Genomic DNA, 23,565 nt, shown 5'->3' with positions numbered 1-23,565 from the left:
TGCCCTAAGTAATGGACCTTGTTCTTGTTCTAATGAAACCTGTTTTCTTTAATGAAATCTGTTTTCTTTAAAAGTCTTAAGCCTTTCCTTACCCTGAGCTTTTGTCTTCCAACATAGATTTTACTCCACAGTATCTACTAGTTAGCACCAAAAATAAAACAGATTTTAGAAGTGATTTCTGCTCAGCAAATGACATATAGAGAATTAGCATGATGACAGACTTTGAAAGAACAATTAGTATCTTTTACAGTTTTTAGATCATTTTATCAGAAGATGCTGATAAAATAACCAAAATTATAATATTTTAATTCCTGCTGTCATTTAAAACTATGACAAAACACAAAATATACTATTATAAGAGGAACCTATTACTCAGTATTTAAATGTGATAAAATTCCAAGGATTTTACTAAAATGGTAACAAAATAATAGAGCAACAGAAGACAGAATACTGCAATTCTACTCCCACACATGGGCTTCTAGTGACCTATATGATTCTTTTTTGTTTTGTTTTGTTTCTTGAGACAGAGTCTCACTCTGTCGTGTAGGCTGGAATGCAGTGGCATGATCTTGGCTCACTGCAACCTCCACTTCCCAGGTTCAAGCGATTCTCCTGCCTCGGCCTCCCGAGAAACTGGGATTACAAGGTGTGTACCACCACACATGACTAATTTTTGTATTTTTGGTAGAGACAGGGTTTCAACATGTTGGCTAGGCGGTCTTGAACTTCTGAGCTCAACTGATCCATCTGTCTTGGCCTACCAAAGTTCTGAAATTATAGGCATGAGCCACTGCACCCGGCCATGACCTATCTGATTCTATGTGACCTAGAAGAAGGCAAATAACATCTCTCAGTTTCCTCAACAGTTCAGTGTTAGAGTTGGACTAGAGAGTTCCCCATGGAGATGTTTCAGAGGTTGCTTCAAGTTGTTGGGCATGTGAGTTTCTGAAGTCCCCTCTGTAACATAACTCTTCAATCACTACCACAGAACAATTCAGTTTTATCTGGTTGCCTGTGAAGAACTGCCAAAATTTGAAAAACCAATAGACCAAATCAGTAGTTTCAAACCTTTTTTTAAAAAAACAGTAGAACTCTTGAAGTCAACTGAGCTCAAATTGAAAACCACTGCACTAAATTATTTCCATGGGCCTTTCAAACTCAAGAATGCTACCATGCTTTAATGTATTTACCTTTAATTAATGTACTTTCAGTATATTTCTCTTTTTCCACTCACGTTAGGTGTCCAGTAAGTACCAAGCACTGAGCCAGACTCATTATGAACTTTATCCTTAACCCTGTTTACGATCACCTGCAAACTTTTACAGACTGGAAACTAAGGTTCAAATAATTTAAGTGGTGTATCACACAGCAGAAAGCTGGAATGGTGTATAACCAGAATTTGAAACGTGTGTGTGTGTGTATAAAGTTCCACTCGGAACTTAATAGGTTAAAGGGTAGGTATTAACAGTCTAATTAATAGTCTAATTAAAATATAAGCTAAAATTTTTTAAATTTGACCTTGAATTTTAAGCCAATAATTTGTAACTCAACTAAGTTAGCAAAGTCCATCAATGTTTCTATATTAAAGATGCTTTCATAAAAATGCAAATGCCTAGGGGATGGGAAACAAAAAATATAAATGCTCTGGAATCTCCTGGAATGATAATAACCACAAGAAAGGCCAATTTAATCCTCCCAAAATGAAGAATTTAACTTTGATCCAAGAACAACTATTATCCAGTACCACTCTTCAGAGTCCTGATATTAACAAATAGCCAAAAATGATTTTAAAATGCTCTACTGACCCAGTGACTTCCTCTTCCAGGGTTTTTCCATTAGTATACTAACATATACATATAAAAACTTATGTTTAACACTTTTCATCTTTTATACTACCTCAAAACAAAAGCCAAGATATATATTAATGTTAAAAGAATAACTTTAGACACATTAGCAGAGTTTGAGCCAATTCACAAACTGGGCAGCAACTAGAACCAGAATAGGTTCAGAGTGACTCCAAGGCTGCCAGATGGTCAGGTAACATTTATGGACAGAAAAAGGGAAGTGACATACAGAAAACAGAAGTGAGGTAAATAAACAGGTGGGCTGGTTACAGCTTGGTGTCTGCCCTTCTTGAACATAGTTTGAATAGTTGGCCACCGGTGATTGGCTGAACTCTGTGACTGGTACAAGAGTAGCTAACAGTCTGTTTACATATCCAGTTAGATTATTGGTCGCTATGTATGGAGAAACTTTTAGGCCAAACTTAAAATATGAAAGAAGGCAGCTTTAGGCTAAACTTAAATTTAACATTAGTAAGGAAAGGGTTCATCATATTATGATGTATCTACACAATGGAATAATATGCAGTCTTTAAAAAGCATGAGACTGATTTTTTCGTGTGTGTGCAAAAATACACACACATATCTATCTAAATATATGTATATAACACGATAATATGTAAAAAGTGCCAAAATATACTTTTCAGTGAAAAAAAATGTATTGAACAATGTGTATGGTATACTCCCATCTGCGATAAGAGAATGAAAAATGGACATTAATATATAGATATGAGATGGCACACAGCAACAATTTCTTAACAGTGACTGTTTCTTTGGAAGGGGCTTGCAAAGCATAGCACAGAAGGGAAACTGATGTTTCATTGTCTATCCTTTTGTATTATTTGAATTTTAAGCCCTGTTTTAGTGCTTGTATTACTTTTTCAATAGAAAGGTTATCTTAAATATTAACATAAAATTGCCTTAACAGTTGTTCTACCTAAACGGGTAGTTTCTAAGGACACTGCAAAGCTTATTTTCTGAAACTGTTTTAAGTTTTACCCTTCAATCAAAAATCTCATAATTTCATTATAAATCTTCTCCCTCCAGAAAAGGTAAAAATATACATAAATAATAAAATCTAGGCAGTTCTTTGATTATATAATAAAAAGTAACAGAATCTCAATGAATGATATTTTATCTTCTAAGCAAGTATTCTTTTCAGCAATAGGAATTTTTCATTTCTCCAACATTAAATAATAGGTATAATAAGGACTTAATTGGGGGCCATAAATATAATTTACCATGTTAAAAACACTTTTTGCATATGAAAGGTTTGAAAGTATGAATTTAGACTCAGCAGATTTCAGAACTGAATGTCACCTCAGAAATCATTCCGTTTAATTTCTCAGATGAAACGACTGCAACCTGGAGGTTAGGAGAACTGTACAAACTCAGAGTTAGACAAGAACAGGGCTAACCTGGTTTGACCATTATTCGGTCCTAATTAGCTTCCTTTGTTAGATAAATGCAGAACAGGTAGGAGAGGCAAAGACAGGCTTCTGGATTTGGGTTTCTGAAGGGTGAAAGGGCAGAAAAACTTTCAGAGCAGCTTCCAAGCCACTAGAGCAAAATACAGCAGGGAAAGATAAAGGAAAGTGATCGTACCTGGCCCAATACTAGACAGTTCACTTCCAGTTCTGAATAAATTAAGAAGAGTAAAGGGAAGATAATGCGGTATCTAGGAAGATAAACTAGGAAGAGTAAAGGGAAGATAACGCAAGTAAAGGGAAGAATTTCAATTTTTACTTTTGAAAGTGGTTTACATGGAAGCAATCAACAAGCAACACTTATACACCTACTTGAGAGCAGCTCTAGGGTCAAGAGAATTTGAATACCAATATCTTACAGTAAAATCTACTAAAAGAAGTTTATTCAAACTTCCTTTCATAGCTCCATTATACTGAGCTGTATGATGATACTCAAGCATTCACCAAAATCTTTAGAAATTTTTTAAAAAGTCTTAATAGTTTCACTTTGTTTTTCTAACAAAGTAATTCACTCTGTGCCAACTTAATTTAAAAAGAGTTGAATTTTTATATGTACTAAATGTGTACCCTATAGTTTACTGGAGTCCTTTTAATAATTGTGTACATGATATTACATTTATGATCTTTTCATAATGCTTGGAAGATAGTTTCCCATTTCATGATTATGGTTTCTTATGATAGTTACCTTTCATGATATTTGCTTTATGATACATTGTTGGTCATAGCTATGACTGACCTGCTATTGCATCCCTGATCAGGAATACAACCCCAACAGTAAGTCTTTCTTATAAGAAGTTAGGACAGAATTGATGCCTTTACTTTCAGCCCCTATTTGAAGCCAGTCTCTGGACCAATAAGAAATGGTGCAGTCTTGCAGTCACTAAAAGAAACTGCATTTTAGTGGAATTACTAATGAAGTTTCTAACAAAGAACTGTCTATGTTAAGTCAGTGATTCATAAAGAACAATGTGAAAACCCTTAAAGGTCCCTGAGACACTTTGGAGGGTCTTCAAAGTCAAAACTATTTTATAATACTAAGATATTATTTGCTATTTTCACTCATACTGTGTCATGAGTATACAATGGAGTTTTCCAAAGGCTCCACTGAAACACATACATGTTTGGAAAGTCTGTATAACTCAATGAACGAGTATTCTCCAAATGACCAATGCGTGATGTAAAACACCCGTTGAAAGATGACCAATGAATGTTAGTGTATCCAAATACAAAAAGCTCATTAATATGGTTTCATATTCCACACTACAACTAACCATTAAGAAATCACTTGTTAAGCTTTGGCGTAACACCAAAAAAGAATATCCAGTTATCTGAAAAGGCTACCAAAATACTCCTCCATTTTCTAACTACTTGAGACATCTGTGTGAGGCTCAATTTTCTTCATACTTAACAATCACAACATAATGCAACAGACTGAAGCAGAAGCAGATACGAGGACCCAGCTGTCCCCTATTAAGCCAGGCATTAAAAAAATTAAAAAATATAAAATTATGCACTCTCGCCATAATTTATTTTTGGTTTGGGAAATACAGAGTTTTTGTTAAAAGATCTTACAACATATAATGAGCTGCTTATTACTAAGTGAATTAAGAGAAGTTTTTTAATGTTCTCAATTTTTATTTCAAATGTGCTAAAGATACATAAACAAAAGCCAGGGGAGGTGTCAATAATTTTTAAGAGTATAAAGGGGTCCTGAGAGCAAAGGTTTGAAAATCACTACTTTATATAACTAAAAAATGTTTTTCTTCTATAAAAGTAAGGCTGTACACGTGTTTTTTTTTTTTTTTTGAGACGGAGTCTCGCTCTGTCGCCCAGGCTGGAGTGCAGTGGCGCAATCTCGGCTCACTGCAAGCTCCGCCTCCCGGGTTCACGCCATTCTCCCGCCTCAGCCTCTCCGAGTAGCTGGGACTACAGGCGCCCGCCACCACGCCCGGCTAATTTTTTTGTATTTTTAGTAGAGACGGGGTTTCACCGTGGTCTCGATCTCCTGACCTCATGATCCGCCCGCCTCGGCCTCCCAAAGTGCTGGGATTACAAGCGTGAGCCACCACGCCCGGCCGTTACGGTTTTATTTAAATATTGTGTGGCATATGTATATCTATGGTAGATGCACCTGACAGCAACAACTGAACTTAAGCACACCTTGAGAATGATCCTGTAGGGCAGACACACCTGAATGTGTGTTCAGAGTTCCAAGCAGTGGCCAACCCAAGAGATTCATTCCTTACCTGTGAGGAACATCTGAGTCCCTGGCCTGTCCCGTGGAATGCTGGCCATACAGGGAATCCAGACTCTTTGTTTTGGGTTAAAAGAAGTTGCCAGTTGGAGATTGCTAGGGGGTGGAGGTTAAGTGAAAATGCTATAAAAACTGCATGCTTTCTGCAAGAGGTGGCAGTTCTACTGCCCAGCCCACCACCACTGGACCACCCCATATGCAAGTTACCCCCAGTAAACCTTATGTCTCATTTGCTGGCACTGGATCTCTTTTTCAGACTCTTGAACCTGGTGCCATTCCTGTGGAAGTTAATAGATATCCCGCGTGACAAAATATTAAATTGAGGCTGATACACTGACAGGACTTTATTCAATAAATTTATTGATATAAAAGCCAAAATAAAGGTATAAAGTCAACTCTAAGTAAGGAAGTAACTATACACACTGACGTAACTGTCTGCCCTTTGTACAGAGCTCAGGAAGTTTAATCCCATCAAGTATTTCTCCATCCCTGGTCTATGGCCCAGAACCAGAGCAAACCACATCTTACAAGATAGGCTGTAATTTCTGAAGGAGGACAGACAACTGTCATGGTGGTTGTCCCCAGAGACACCTTTGGCTGTTTGCCTCTCTAATCAGTTATCCATTTCTAAACTACTCCGTTTGTAAATTACTAAGATTCTGTGCATTCTGTCACTTCCATCAACCAACAAAATAAGCCTGTACCCAACTTACAGGTTGACGTTCTGGGGAAAAGATTTTCACGGCTCAGCTAGTTATAGATAACCCTGAAGACACTTCACCCCGCCCCCCACCCGCCCACCCTGACTTAAGAAGGAATTGCAACTAGCAAGAAGAATCAGTTGTGGCCTGAAATCCTGGAATGGGACAAGCTATAAACAAATAAACAAAGCTGCTTGCCACAATTTCCAGCTTTATCTTAAAATAAAACAAAAAGTTACAGCAAAAGAAAAAAAAACCACCACATAGACAAGTATCCTTACTAAAGAACATCACAGAACTTAACAATAACAGAGATCTTTACTAAGATTTTAGTGTAATTTCAAGGGATACCCAGGACTTTCTTGGGTTTTAGTTAATTTGCAAAATGAAACATCACAATCAAGCTTCTGTTTTTTTCCCTTAATCAGTTTAGTGGTTTGACTATACCTGAGTTAGAAGAGAAAGGATCAACAGTGTTGGCTGAAGTAAAATTTGAAAAATTAAATGAGGCACAAAAACAAATGCTAAATTTTGCAGTAAAGTAAGAAACTCAATAGTAAATATTTCAAATTCTAGATTGACTGCTGAGATCATGAAAGATGTACATAATGGGTTAAAAACAAGAGGCTGCGTTTAGGACGTATGAAAAAGTAGGCTAAAAAGTAGAGAACAATTACCCTCAGGTGGGCTGTGCTGGCTACACTCCCCCCATCCCCCCAAATAACAAGAGAGCTACTATAGTACAACAGCTGATGTGCGATTATTGGGTTAAGAGAAGTAGGTTCATGGCTGGGCGTGGTGGCTCACGTCTGTAATCCCAGTGCTTTGGGAAGCTGAGGTGGGTGGGTCACCTGAGATCAGGAGTTTGAGGCCAGCCTGACCAACATAGTGAATCCCGTCTCTACTGAAAAATACAAAAATTAGCCGGGCATGGTGGTATGTGCCTGTAATCCCAGCTACTCAAGAGGCTGAGGCAGGAGAATCACTTGAACCCAGGAGGTGGAGGTTGCAGTGAGCTGAGATCATGTCACTGCACTCTAGCCTGGGCGACAGAGTGAGACTCTGTCTCAAAAAAAAAAAAAGTAGGTTCATACTAACATATTAAATATTGATTCCAATATAATGTCAATTATAGCAGAAATGAAGCAGTTTAGATGTACCAATGCAACTTTGAGGTATAGAGCTGATAAATCCAGTATTTCTAAAACTTGAGAGTAAATTTATAAAACCAAGTCATTCCTTGGTTTGCATAAAATATTCTTAACCCCTTGTGAAAATAACTTTTACAACAAAAATAAGCTTTGACATTCAAAAATAAAAGTTCAAAAGTAATTTTCTAATTCAGTAAGAATTGAGACCATTTAAAATTGGTCCAAAGGAAATAAAATATTTAGGTATAAATCTAAAACATATACAGATTTGTATCCTGAAAATTATAAAATAGTGATGAAAAAAATCGGATTCCCTAAATAAATGGAGACACATACTATGTGCAAAATTGGAAGATTCAACACAGTAAAGATGTCAATTCTCCACAAACTGATCTATGTTTAACGCAATTCCTACAAAAATTCCAGGAAGATGTTTGTAGATGTAGACAAGCTTATTCTAAAATTTATGTGGAAAGGCAGAGGATCAAGAGTAGCTAAAATAGTTAAAATGTTTAAAATGAGGTATAACATGAGGAATCAGTCTCTCTAATGTTAAGGTTTATTATGGATGCTGCATGTAATCAAGAGTGTATAGTAACAACAAAGGAATAGACACACAGATCAACAGAACAGAGACTGCAGCAATAAACCCATAAAAATATGCCCAACTGACAAAAGTGCCAAAGCAATTCAATGAAGGAGGGATATCTTTTTAACAGATGGTGATGGAGTAACTACACAACTATAGGCCAAAAAAAGAAAAAAGAACCCCAACCTAAACCTCACATTCTATACCAAAATTAACTCAAAATGAATCATGGACTTAGGTGTAAAACATAAAACCATAACGATTTTATAAAACACCAAGTGGTATACCTTAAAAATAATCAATTTTTATTTGTCAATTATACCTCGATAAAGTTGGGAGATGAAAAAATAGAAGAAAATCTTTGGGACAAACAGGCAAAGGACAATAGGGATAGGTGACGTGTTAGACTTGACACCAAAGCACAATCCATAAGAGATATATCTGCTAAACTGAACCACATCAAAATTAAAAATTTCTCCTCTGAAAGACACCGTGAAAAGGATGACAAGACAAGCTACAGAATGGGAGAAAACATTTGTAAACCACATATCTGACAAAAACCTTGTATCTGGATTATAATAAAGAATTCTCCAAAAATAGATAAAGCAAACAATCCAATTAGGAAATGGGCAGAAAACATGAATGAAATGCACAGATCTACAGATGGCACATAAGCACATGAAAAGATGCTCAACATCATTAGCCATTAGGGAAAGGCAAATTAAAACCACAATGAGATGATGCTACATACTTATCAAGATGGCTAAAACTTTAAAAAATGTTAACACCAAATGCTGGCAGGGATGCTGAGAAACTGGACCACTTATACACTATTGGCGGGACAATAAAAAATGATACTACTATTTTAGAAAAGAGAATATTCTGATGATTGTTACGAATGGGAAAAACAACAACAAAGAAAAAAATACAAAAAAAAAAAAGAGAATGGAATGGCAGTTTCTTACAACACCAAACATACATTTATCATAAAACCAGCAAGTGCACTTTCAGGCATATATCCCTGAGAAATTAAAATGTATATTCAAACAAAAATCTGCACATAAGTGGTCACAGCAGTTTTATTAGTCAAGAGCCCAAAACTGGAAACAAACCAAATGTCCTTCAACAGGATGTACCATAATACTCCATAGTACATCCATACCATGGAATACTCAGGGAAAAAGGAACTATTGATACATGCCACCATTTGAGTGAATGTATAAGCGGAATCTGCTAATGTCAAAAGGTTAGATACTGTGTGATTCCATTTACATAACATTCTTGAAATGACAAAATTAGAGAAATAATGAGCAAATTAGCTGATGTCATAGGTTAGTGAGGGGAAGGCAGGAGGTAGCTGTGGCTGTAAAATGGTAAAATACAAGGGATTCTTGTGATGGAATTGGTCCATATCTTGACTATGTTGGTAGTCACACGAATCTATACATGTGATAAAACTGCACAGAACTAAATACACACACACGTAAAACCAGTGAAAGCTGAGTGCAGTTGATGAATTCTATGTCCCATGACCAATTTCCTGGTTGTAATATTATAGTTATTCTACATATTTTTTACAACTGCATGTCAATCTACAATGAGCTAAAAATAAAAAATTTAAAAACTTCCAATATGAAAAAAAACTGACGGTACTATATGGTTAACTCTTCAAAGACTTAACATGATAGGTGACTGATTTTCATGCTCCCAAGTGAGCAGTCACATAATTTACCTCCATGTATAACTCAGAATCCACAGGCTTAGTCCCATTTCTTATTCCTTCTTTCTTCTCCCTCCCCACGACATAAGAGAAAACTGCAGTATATAGTTGTATATGTGTGTGTATGCACTGCAATTTCAATCCCTTTCACATAAGAGAAAACTGCAGTATATAGTTGTATATGTGTGTGTATGCACTGCAATTTCATGTTCTCTCTCTATATGTAGTTTTATATACACACTCAGCTATTTATCATATTTATTAATTAGCATTCTGTGCTCTTCATAATTTTAAAATCCATTATGTGGCACATTTTATGCTTCCCTTTAAAAACAATTAAAATGTCAGTTATTTGTTATTTATGGTAACTGTTCTCAGTTCCCACTCCTACCCTACTTCATGGGTAAGTGGCTCTTAAAAATAGTTTCTGTTTGCTTTGCACTATGAGCTGATCATTATTGGAATCTACATAATAGGATATCTTCTGTGCACTGAAACAGAAGACAATAATTGCAAATTTTGGAGGAAAAAAATAGGCGCTTTTTCTGGCCACTGATGTACAGTGTGTATTTAATAAGTCCCTGTCCCTGGGCACGGCAATGGTATAATGGGCATGGCATATTATATAGACTAAGTACCACAACATGCCAGGTACTAAACACATCTAATTAATACACTGCAGAAACCTAATTGATTTGTAGTTCTGAGCTTCCTTTGCTCACGCTCACAGCAAGCATTATTGCCATACTTTTTCGTACCTTTGCTTTCCAAACTACTTGTCAATTTTAAGCAACAGAACCTGACTCAGGGCTTCTGTTTAATACATATATATACAGAAGGTGGCAACTGAGTGCCCTGTGTAAAAGTCATGGGATACGACTCTTTTCCTCTCTCCATTCAGGAAAGAAATACTTTTAAAAGAGCTGCTGTATTCTCAGACTAGCTAGTCAATAGTCTCCCACCCACCCTTTAACATTTTTTTCATTCTGGGGAGTAGGTGCATACCATGTCCAAAAAGATGTACTATAATTAATCTTTAATAATGTGCATAAATATAAAAACAGAAGGCACTGTTCATGTGGCATTTTTATATACTATGGCTATTACAGTGTCATTTCCAATTTTAGAGAAACAATCAGATAACCAAGTATTTTCCCAAAATGACTATGATCCATCAATCAACATGTAGCTTATTAATGTACACAATCTTTTGCATCTTCCTCTTAAATATAAAATCCTAAATTTTCCCAAATCTTTTACTTAGAAAACAGTACTAAAAATAGTTTTCATTTCCAAGCAAATACCAAACTGCAATAAGCAATTTTAAGAGAGCACATTAAATGCCCAATGACAAACATCCCAAGAAAGTACAATTAGAAGCTAGAGAAATTGTACCTTAATTCTTCTCTCGGTGTCATCTAACTTTAACTCTGCTGCAACTAGTTTCTTTGCCAAATCATCTCGTTCAGGTAGGTGTCTAGCTTCAGAGATCTCTTTCAGTTTCTGTAAGGAAAATTTTGTCCTAAATAGTTCACTTTCTGTATCTTTTACCCTTTTCTCAGTTGCCCGTTCTTTCTCTTGAGATTTTCTTAAGCGTTCTTTGAGTGCTGTAATCTCATTGTTATGACGAAATATAAGCTGTGAGATTTCATTTTCGGCATCTTCAAACTTATTCAGGGCTTTCTCCTGTCTGTACTGAAGCCTTTTCAAAGATTTATTTTCTTTTAGCAGCTCAGCTAACTTGACCTGGAGTTCAGATACTTCATTCTGCAACTCATTGATTTTTAGCAGTCTTGCAGACAGAATCCGTTTTGTAACGAGATCAGTATCTTTCCGAAGTGGCTCTCTATTGAGGCTCTGGGAGCGAAATCCCGCTCGGACTCCCTTTCTGTTTGGTAGACCCTTAGGACTTGGTTTCCGAGGGGCTAAAAAAGAAACAGGAATAATGTAAAGTGAAAGCTGTACCAAATGTAGTGTTATTTATTCATCCTAACACAAGTCGGCCCATAACATTCTTTAGTTATTTTTGTCATTAAGAAAGGATTTTACAATATTTAGTAAAATATCAAGTTTTATTTAGAGCTCTAAATAGGTTTCTATTAAGAAAGGTGTGCAATATTTTAAGAAAAATGATATCCCAATAGTTTATATGGAATTATTCTACATAGCTTTAAAAGACAGCAGTGCCAGGCTTTAACCATTTTTAACTTTTTAGATAAGATGGCAAGTCAGAATTCAAACATGAGCATAATCAGCATCTTCAGCATTAGCGTGGTGCATAACAAACACTGGACAAAACATTGTGATACTCAAGTCATTCGTGCCAAGATATTTGGGATCGTTATTTGAAATGTGAAAATGTATGTTTTCAATTTGCATTTCTCTAATGATCAGTGATGTTGAGCTTTTTTCATGTGCTTGTTGGCCATATGTATGTCTTCTTTTGAAAAGTGTCTGTTCATGTCCTTTCCTCACTTTTTAATGGGGTACAATGAGACACCATTGCACATCAGTCAGAATGACCATTATTAAAAAGTAAAAAGAATAACAGATGCTAGCAAGGTTGTGGAGAAAAAGGATCACGTATACACTGTTGGTAGGAGTGTAAACTAGTTCAACCATTGTGAAAAACAGTGTGGCAATTCCTAAGACCTAAAGTCAGAAATACCATTTGACCCAGCAATTCCATTACTGGATATATACCCAAAGGAAAAGAAATCATTCTATTATAAAGACACATGCACATGTATGTTCACGGTAGCACTATTCACAATAGCAAAGACATGGAATCAACCAAAATGCTCACCAATGATAGACTGGATAAAGAAAATGTGGTATATATACACCATGCAATACTATGCAGCCATAAGAAAGAATGAGATCACGTTCTTTGCAGGTTTATGAATGGAACTGGAGGCCATTATCCTTAGCAAACTAATGCAGGAACAGAAAACCAGTAACACATGATTTCACTTATAAGCGGAAGCTAAATGATGAGAGAACAGACATATAGAGGGGAACAAAAAACACTGGGGCCTATTGGAGGGTGCAGGGCAAGAGGAGAGAGCAGATCAGGAAAAATACCTAATGGATATTAGGCTTAATGCCTGGGTGATGAAATAATTCGTACAACAAACCCCCATAACACACATTTACCCATGTTATAAACCTGCACATCCTGCACATGTGTCCTTGAACTTAAAACTAAAAAAAAAAAAAAAAGAAAATGTATGTTTTCTCTACATTAATTACAACTTTCTCTATCTGGGGACAGGATGACAGCATATTGTACAGTGAGATTTGTGGCTCAGATTTATCACTTAACTCTTTGGACAATTCAATCAAACCTTTCCAAGTCTATTTACCCAGCCCATAGAAAGAAGACAATGTCATCTACACAACTAGGTTGTTAGGACAGTTAAATGTTCTACATATTCTCTGTTAGTAATAAGAACATTCCATTTATCAGTGATTGAAAACGGAAAACAGAAGTACAGGTGTGTTTCTAAATGCTTCCTCAGAGGATTTCTTTTCTGTGACGTTCAAATAAAAAACACCTAATCTGAGAAGATGAAAACAAAAATCACATCCTAAAAAATGTAAGTACATGAAATCTTTAAAGAATACATTTTAAATCACAACATTTCTCAAAAATTTGAAATAATGTTTTTATTTTTACTAAAAGTTCATTAAATTTAAGCCTCAATATTCAGAGCACCGGCCCTTTAAAAGAGGCATTTGAAAGTCAGCTAAGAATAATGATCATTAATCTACATGGTAACTGCATTTTTTTTCAAGAAGAAAATGCATTCCAGAGTAAAAAAAAAGAAGAAACACTGGAAGATCCAACCTTTCCTTCCCCATTTCATCAGCCATGGATACTTGATTCCATTATGTAAACAAGTAAAGAATAACAAGTAATTTTTACAATTTAACATTACAAAGTTTTCATTAAAAAGATAAAAGATTTTATAGAAGCTGTTTTGGATGTGTACCGATTTGGGATTCCAGCTCTATAAATGATTGATTACATGAAAGGAAGCAGTAATAAAAAGAAATGACGGAGTACTTAATTATTGCAACTTTGAAACTATGCTAACCATTATGGTAGCCACTGCCACATACAGCTATTGAGAAACTTGACATGTGGGTGGCCCAAATTGGGATATGCTATAATTGTGAAACACACACTGGATTTTGAACACTTGATTAAAAAATAAAAATTAATGCAAAATATTTCACGTTTTATACTTACTATATGTAGAAATAATACTCATATATTATAAAAATTAATTTCATTTGTTTTTCTTTTTTAACCTGGTTACTAGAAAATATAAAATTACATTTGTGGCTTCATTTGTGACCTGCATTATATTTCCAATGGGCAGCATTACTTTAGAATATAATTTTAAAGTTGAAATGTCCATAATTTCAGTTTTCTTTCCCAACATATGTAGTTAATGGAATTTTGGTATATATACGCTATTATGGAGTATGTACTCAGCTCTTGGAATGACAGAAACTTTATACATAAAAATAATTATATATAAAGATGAATGTCAATTGTTCCAAATATGGTTTTTATGTACAAAATTACACCGCTCATGAAACAAAACTTCATAGAAAGAGCAACTTATTTTATATGAAAAGTTAAAGCCTAATAATATAAGAATCAGTATAAAAATTTTTAGTCAGATAAAAAAGGGTTTCCATAATCAACTTTCTGACATTCTAAAACTCTGAGTATAAATTTTTTAGCATATTCTATAACTACAAACTGATCATTAACCTGAACTCACAAATATTTCCAGCTTTCATCTACCTTTTTATTCTCATTTTTAAAACTATAAGATAAAATATTTTAAACTATCAAGTGCTAATAAGAGTAAGAAGAAAGATGATTGTTGTATGTATCACTCTTCATATCTCCTTGTTAAGTCACTCCCAAAAAGTGGGTGGAAAATTGCTTTTTCTTCCTTCGGGTGTTAAAAATAATATGACTCATTTTTTTAATGTATTAAAAATAAATTACGCATCCACCAAAAAAATCAAGATATGTTTATATTACTGAAAAAACAAATAATGGAATAAATATATAATAAATGAATATGTATAACCAAAACTTATTAAATTTTACCATGAAAAATTTTGATACTGCATGAATTTTATGCAAAAAAAAGTAAAGTATGCTGAAAATTAAGGAAAGGGAAGGAAGAATATGCTATCAAACATGCAAACCCGAAAATTCATTTAAAATGCTGTTTTAATCACATTTGTTTTGTCCTTAGGTTAGTCTATACTGATTGCAATTTAGTGTTTACAGAAACCTATCAGTTTGGTCTTGTTACTTGGTCTAAGGCAGACTAATTACCACAGATTTTAATTCAAAGGACAGTGTAAAACAGAAAACAGTACAAGTCAAATTGAAGACAATAACCGAAACTTTCTGGCTGAGGCTGGAACTGTTTTTCACAGCTTTTCTCAGTTACTTTCTCAAATAAGGTAAGGCTTACAAAGTTCTGACTCCTTAATTGGGTGGCCTCCTAAGTTGTTTCTGGGGAATGAAGAAAAAAATTAAAGTATTCCTTACCAATAATACCCGAGGTATTTCTTGAGACTAACAAGCATTTTCTAAGGTTCAACCCTAAGATCTGTTTTGTTCTTAATTATACAGCAAAAGTTTAATAAGAGATCATGCTCTCAACTACAAAATCATAACAAGCTCCTCACTGAGACAGATTTGGAGAAGGAGACCAAAATAACAACAACAAAGCATTGTACTTACAAAAAAAGAAAAAGAAAAAGGTTCCCAATTGTTATAAATGGTTAGAAGTACGGAAATCCCTGAGGAGCTAGACTGGGGGTCCATGAAAGGGTTTCTTTCAAAAGGAATACATATTCTTTGTAGTTTTTAATGAGCAAATATTATTTTTCGAAGTAAAAATTTATAAAGGCAAACTTAATTATGTCCTTGCTTAAATCCTTTCAATGGCTATTTGCCACAAAAATAGAGTCAATACATTAGCACAGGATGCATGGCGTCTCATAATGTGGTCCGTTGTCTCCCTTTTCCACCCACAATTTTACCGCTCCCTGCCTTGCAGTCTAAACTCTCACCATTTTAAGCTACTGCTGTGCTTTTATTAATGGATACTGTAATTATCTCATTTGCCTTATTTTTCTATGCTGTACTTGTAAACCTTACATATTTTGTTACTAACTACAATGGGGTTTTCTTGACCAGAGATTTATTGAGATGAAGATATTTGTAGAATATTACATAGTCAAATATGTATGAAGGCCTATTTCCATTCTAGTAACATTTTAATAACAAAAATGACTTCTAATGATTAATCCAGTTTCCATTATAACACACTTCAAAAGAAAGCAAATTAGACCAAAGGCCTCAATTCCATTCCTAGGTTTAATTTGAATTTTTACAGTAAACACTGTATTACCTACAGTAAGTAATTTTACTCAATCTATTAAAAAGTCCCTTAACCACTTTATGTCAATGCTTTTTCTACTTTCAAAAAATGAAGACACAAAAAGGTACATATGATTTATAAACTTTTTTGCCTTTACAGTACCTCAGAAACCCCAAGACAAGCATTTATTTAGGAAAAAGAAAAAACAAACTGAGAAGGCTTAGCTGTGTTTCCTTCTGTATATTGTATGACTTTGAATATAACAAATAGTACCATCAAGCAACATGTATATATACTTATAAGTATATAACCCATAAGATGTAAATCAGCCCACTTCCATGTATACAACAACATATATACTAATAAAGAGTTTCATTCATACACGTTTTCCTTAAGCACTAAAAATGAGTATTCTAGGTCCACCAGACAGAATGCTTACCTTGGTGATGTACTTGGCCATCTGAAGTTTGTCTTTTAGGATTTTTTCTCCTAACACTTGCAGGTGAAGAACTGACCAGCGACGATCGGCCAGAAGACTGTGGCGTTTCAAAATCAGATGAGTAAGAATAATGATGTTTGCCTGCCTCTCTTTCTTGATCAGTACCTGGATTTCTTGCTCTTTCCCCCATTGTTTTGAAAAATGGTCTCTATTCACATAATTTCACAGATTATTTTCTCCAGAGGAGACTATGACAATACTGAAAAACATTTCCACAGTCTTCAGATCCTGATAATATTCATTTCTCCACAATCTATTTTCTCCACAATGTATTTGTAGACCACAATTCACATTAGCATCCAGAAGATAAATTTTTTTGCCCTGAAATTAAGGAAGTGGAAAGGAGACTTATCACACAGTCTCTACAGTTTCTACAGTTGATTACAATGAAAGACACTAAAAGCAAAATAATATATAGCTTACAATTTTTAAAAGAGGCTACAATTTATCTATATTTTCACAGATAAGTTACTTACAGTATTTGGAGAAAATACAGACCGTCATAGCCTAGATAGATAATAAGTACCTGACATACAACTACTTCTGAATAAATGTTAACTGAAGTTGACTGTTTAATTTTAAGAGTTATACTAGAGGCAAATGCTGAATTTTAAAGGACAATAATGATCAAATCACCAGTTTTTTCTTTTTTAGGCAGGGAGGCAGTGGGAGTGGAGGTAGTGGTGATAGTAAAGAACAAACCTGCTAATAAGAATAAATACACTTTGGGAGGCTGAGGCGGGCAGATCATGAGGTCAAGAGACCAACAAGGTGAAACCCCGTCTCTACTAAAAATACAAAAATTAGCTAGGCGTGGTGGCACACCCCTGTAATCCCAGCTTCTCCGGAGGCTGAGGCAGGAGAATTGCTTGAACCCAGGAGGTGGAGGTTGCAGTGAGCCGAGATGGCGCCACTGCACTCCAGCCTGGTGACAGAATGAGACTCCATCTCAAAAAAAAAAAAAAAAAAAGAATAAAGAATAAATAAAAATATCCAAGATTGACTACACAAAAAATGTAAAACTAAAGTATATTTTTTAAAAACTAAGAGAAAAAACACTTGATGAGAAACATTTGCAAACATGACAAAAAATTGTTATCTTCAATACATAAATATATCATCCTTTGAGAAAAATATGGGGTAAAAAATTAAATGGGCAAAATATATAAGACTCCAAAAAGGTAACACAAATTATTAAAGATTTTTCAAAATAATAACACTCAATGCTGTCAGAGTTGCTATCAGAAAAAGATCCCTGAGTTTTTTTGGAAGAACACGGGCAAAATGTATCGTCACTTTAATTATGCTTTAACCTTTGATACAATAATTTCTGGATTCCAATAAAATAATGCTAAAATTAGGAGAAAAGTTATGTGCAAATATTTAATGTAGTACAGTACAATTTTTTTAATGGAAGCAAATTAAATGCCTAATCATTGAGGAATAATTAAGTATTTTATAAATCCATACAGCATAATATCATGAAGCTACTGAAAATGTTTATAAAAAGTTTGTATTTAAGGAAAATGCTTATACTATTATCGTAAATAAAAAATTCAAATTAGTGCATACAGTATGATCTCAACTACACATATTCATTAAAAAATACTGAAAATACTATTATTCCTATCTGAATTCAGAAACTGAAAGCATTTTCCAAGCAAGGAATACAAGAACACCAAAACAGTGCCTGCTTGACAACATGGATTTTAGATAATTTTCTCTCTCCATTAACATATTCTGGTTTTCTAACACAACAAAATTGGATTACTTTAATAATCCAATTTAGAAGAAACAAAAATCTCATTGATGAAATTAGTATTAAAAGTATTGTTCTTCTAGTAATAACACATGAAAGGACATGCACAAGGCAGCACTATTTATTGTAGCATTATTACTGGCATAATATTTTATGCCAGATATACAGAGAAAAGATATACAGAGAATACAGAGGATATACAGAGAAAAGAAAGAGGGAAAAAAGCATGTAGTATGCTACCATTTATCAAGGAAGAAGGGTAACATATGTAATTTTTATATATTTAAGTAGAAGGAGAAATCAAATAATTAAGAAAAATAAAATGGGTTCGCCAGGGTACGGCTGTCCAACAGAACTTTCTGCCAGGATGGAAATGTTCTATAATCTGTGCTGTTCAAGATGGTGGCTGGCCACATGTGACTATCAAGCACTTGAGATGTTGCTGGTGTCACTGAAGAACTAATTTTTAATTTTATTTAATTTTAATTAATTTTAATTTAAGAAGCCACGTGCTGGTAGTTAGCTTACTAAACAACACTGCTACAGGGGAAGGAAGGAAGCAGAGTTTAGGGAAAGGGATAGAAGCTAGTCTTCTTTGTATATAATTTTTGTAGATTTAACATTGGAAATTATAATTTTTAGAAATGAGATTTTTGAAAAGCAATTCCCATAAATCAAAATAAAATTAGATAAATCAATCTACATACATGGTTGGTGGTAAAACCACACGAATTAACCAGTTCGAATAACTTTAAAACACAGTAACTTGACTTTATATTCCTAGTGAGACATAATGACCAAAAAAAAATGCAAAAAAATTTTTAAAGCCATTCCAATAATCATATTTTGCTACTCAGATATTTTATTCTCAGACTTATACACATGTACTGTGAAATAAAACAAATGAGTAATTATTATTGGTGCAGCTGGGCACTAGAATTTTCAACATGGAAGAAGTAAATATAAACTAATGTGAGTTTTAAAACTTTGACACTCAAAATTTGAATTATGAGTGTCAGTATGAATTTATGATGGCTTTTATTTATTTTAAAAAAACTTCTTCACTTTGTCCACTGAAAAATCCCAGAAACAAGGAAAAAACTAGGAACATTCCTAGAACCCAGATGTAGTGTCTATATGCCCCTTCCCATTGAAAGAACCTAAAGTTCCTTGTGAAATACCTGATTCCATTTCTGAGGGAGGAAACACACAAAATAAATCTAAGAATATAGCAATCTGGTCATCCTAGAAAGCAAGGAAGCTATCAGACACTACTGATGGAGTGTCAGTCAACTGGACTCAGGAGCCAACTTCAAGGAACTACTTGCCAAAGACAAGGCAAATTTGTCATCAATACGAATTATATCAGCAAACGATTTAAACATATCAAAAGTGTTTAAATCCTTGAGTTCATATGATATATTTTACAAAAACCTAATTATTCACCTTTGGAAGATTCTAGGAAACCATCTCATTTAATTTAAAAATTTATATACATAAAAAAACACACATGCATCTTGCCTATACTCTTAAAAAGCTATTATCTGAAAATAACAAAATATTACATGAAAGGGAAGTATTTCTTTATGGAATTATTCTAGTTAACAAATAAAAAATAAAATATTAAAATGACAGAATTAGATGAGTGACATTTCACAACTCCTAATGAAATAATGAAGCTATATAATGATCATAAATGGCTGTATCGCTACAGAAAAGTAACAGCCAGACACCATGTCTCTGATAGGACACAATAATACCTCTGAAGTAATCTCCCCTCCTCCCCACAAAAACTAAATCTGAATCTACTGAAGCCTCTAAATGTAAATGACACTGAAAGTATGAGAGAGATCGAGGTACAAAGAAGCAATCGGAAAAAATCCAGACTGTAGCAAACTCTACAGGAAAAACCAGATTCTTTAATGAACAAATTGCAAGCAGAACAACAGAGAAGAGAGAAGAGGGTATTTATATAATAAGAAAGTCTTAAGAAACAACCACCAAGTGTAATCCATGGACAGTATTTCACTCCTGATTACAATAAATTGTATTAAAAAATTATAATCAAGAAAATTTAAACACTATTTATTGTTATTAGAGACAGGGTTTTGCTCTGTTGCCTCAACGGGAGTGCAGTGGCATGATCATGGCTTACTGCAACCTTCAACTCCTGGGCTCAGGCAATCCTCCCACCTCCTAAGTAGCCAGAACTACAGGCGTGCGCCACCACGCCCAGCCCTGACCACATATTTAATATTAAGGAATTATATTGTTTTAGGTGAGACATTGATACTGTCTTTTTTTTTTAAAGAATCTTTATCTTTTAGAGATATATGTTCAAATATTTATAAATAAAATTGTCCGGGGTTCGCTTCAAAATAACCCAAAGGAAAATGGGTAAGGGTAGAGATTATACAAAATTGACTGTGAGTTGATGATTATGTAAACTGATTGAAGACTTTTGAATTCATTATTCTAATATTTCCAATTCTGTACTTGTTTGATATTTTCTTTAGAAGAAATATTTTAAAAAGCAAAAAATAAAACACTTTTTGATTTTATTTCTGATGTGAGTGTCCAGCAATCACAGTCTCTATCAAAATTAGCTACTGTATCTAAAATCAACAATTCCTATGGCAAATACTAATATTAAAAATATACATAAATCAGCCTGAATCTTTCACTCTGCAATAATGTGAAAAAATATTTACACACGAAAAAAATTGTCTAGAAAAAAAGGATAATGATAACAGCAAGTAAGTGGCTCTAGCACTCATTAGTATGTAAATCTGGAGAGTTTACCTCTCAATGTAAGTCTAATTTTTTTAAACATAAAATGGTAATACTACTAGTAACTACTTTAGAGAATTCTTGTGAGGATTAAATGGGATAATTCAATAACTATTACACAGTAAGAACTTGGTAAATATCAACAATTATATTAGCAATTCAAACACATATGAGATGCTCAGTAAATTATAACTGATGTTCTTTGTCAACAACTTTCAGTTTAAATTCCAATAATAAAATTAAAAGTTGGTTATATGGTAAAGATGAAAATTATTTCTGTTTACATTTGCATAGCAGAAGCAGCTTCCTATGACCTCCCTATCCCATCTAAATCCGAGGGGCCCACCAACTTTCTATGGCAAAGGGGAAGAATACAGTGTTCTCTCCTTGCCCCCCCTCAAATATATCCACATAGTATCATAAAAATAAATAAAGGAAATATCCAATGCTCCATGACCCAAGTCCTGCTCCTTGAAACAACCATTTTAATGGCTTATACCTTTATGTGTATGCTATATCTTGAGTTAGCAATTTTAGACTATGAAAGATGAGGATTTAACTCACCCTTCACCTTATATGGTTGCAACATGCAACTACATGTTGGTTATGCATGGTTTTTCTCTTAGAATTCCTAATTGTCTTTTTTTCCTATTAAGTGGAAAAAACGTTTCTTATATCACTAATATCTACCAGCTTCTTAATCTACCAATAGCCTGAAGTCCATTCCATTCTTCCTCCTAAAGACATTTTCCTTGAATTTCCTATTCTAATTTAAACCAACTACTTTCTAGACTGGTACTGCTGTCATTCTGGAATTACTTTTATTGAATTCCTGAGTTAGTGCACTATTTCATTTAGACCATGTCACCTTTATTAATTTCCATCATCATTTTACTGGTCCACATCCTTACATAACTTCTTCAGAAAGCGTTTACGGTTTAGGAAGTAAATGTTCTAAGTCCTCGCATGCCTGAGAATGTCGTTATTTTACCTCACACTTGTTACTTTTCATACATTCCAAATTCTAGGTTATTTTCTCTCATAACTTTGAAGACACTGCTTCACTGTCTTAAACCCTCAGCATTGTTTGTGAGACATGTTATAATCATTCTTTTGTTAAAAATATATCAGCATTGTTTGTGACACATATGTTACAGTCACTCTTTTATTCAAAATATATTTCTTGAGCTCTATGTAGCAGTAATGAACAGAAAGTCCCTGCCCTTAGGGAATTTACACTCCAGTTATGCTAAAACAGATTCTCATTCCTTTATAGGTTATCTTTTTCCTTTTTTCGCTCCCTAGGTGCCTTTAGGGCTTTCCTCCTTGTTATACTGAAATTTCACAAGCACATGAATACCAGTGAGCCTTTTTCGTTGTGTTGGGACCCTTTCTCCCCCTCTTCCTTTCAATCTGGAAATCTGTATCTTTAAGCACCAGAGATTTTCTTATATTGTTCTTCAGATAATTAACCTTTTTTTCCATTTTCTTTTTGAAATTTCTCCTAGTTAAATAATAAGCCTACTTTTTTCTTCTATTTTCAGAGTTTTTTCAATTTATCTTCTAAACCATCATTTAAAAAACTGTGCCAATATCTTCATTTCCAAGAACTTTTTCTTGTTCCGATTTTTAAAATAATTATTCTCTTCTCGCATTACTGAGGTAATATATTTTTTTCTCTGAGAATACTACATAAACATTTTCTGCTTAAAGTCTCTTGTGATCCAAGAATTACCTCTGCTTCATATAGTGTCAGCTTTTCTGTTTCTTTATCTTGGGCTTTTTATTTACATACTTCTGGTTTTATTTCTCTGAAGATAATTTCTGGTTGATCATTTATACTTAAAAAAAAGAGAAAAAAAAAAAGGAAATGAAACCACTCCTAGGAAATCCCCTCGTTTTAGCAGACCAGCTGGACCAATTCCTAGGACCCATCTTTTACACCTGGGCTAAAACAATGTCTATCATAAATATCCTGTTCACAGGAGAAGAAAGGAGAATTAGGAAAGTGGTCACAGCCATCTGGGAGAGGCAACACCCTCCCAGGCAAAAAGTCTTGCCAGCCAAACAAAAATTTCCAAATGTCAATCCCAACTGGAATAATCACAATCCCAGGGACTGGGCCCAAATGCAGGACCTCAGGAAACTAATAATTAAAGGGATCAAAGAGTCCACTCCTAGGACACAAAATGTCTCAAAGGCATTCGAAATTCAACAAGAAAAAGAGGAAATTCCCTCTGCATTCTGCAGAGGCTCAGAGATCAAATGAAAAAACAGTCCGGATTAGATCCGGAGGACCTAGTAGGGCAAGGCCTCTTGAAAGTTAACTTTGTAACTAAGAACTGA

The 23,565-nt window shown here is 34.3% G+C and overlaps 1 protein-coding gene across 2 annotated transcripts in view; it reads right to left on the bottom strand.

The window, feature by feature from the left end:
* LCA5 (lebercilin LCA5) overlaps positions 1–23,565 on the bottom strand; it is a 57,807-nt gene that overhangs the window by 19,500 nt on the left and 14,742 nt on the right. For both annotated transcript variants that reach the window (XM_055274188.2, XM_055274187.2), the window contains exons 2-3: positions 16,611–16,991; positions 11,139–11,668 (exon numbers count right to left, since the gene is read on the bottom strand). In XM_055274188.2, coding sequence (XP_055130163.1) covers positions 11,139–11,668; positions 16,611–16,800 — 720 coding nt within the window. In that variant the 5' untranslated portion in view covers positions 16,801–16,991. The remainder of the gene's footprint in view (positions 1–11,138; positions 11,669–16,610; positions 16,992–23,565) is intronic.

This window comes from Symphalangus syndactylus, chromosome 4 (genome assembly GCF_028878055.3).
Source record: "Symphalangus syndactylus isolate Jambi chromosome 4, NHGRI_mSymSyn1-v2.1_pri, whole genome shotgun sequence".
In the NCBI taxonomy this organism is placed as follows: domain Eukaryota; kingdom Metazoa; phylum Chordata; class Mammalia; order Primates; family Hylobatidae; genus Symphalangus; species Symphalangus syndactylus.
Note: the sequence above shows the minus strand (reverse complement) of the source record. Positions and strands in the feature narration are given on the sequence as shown.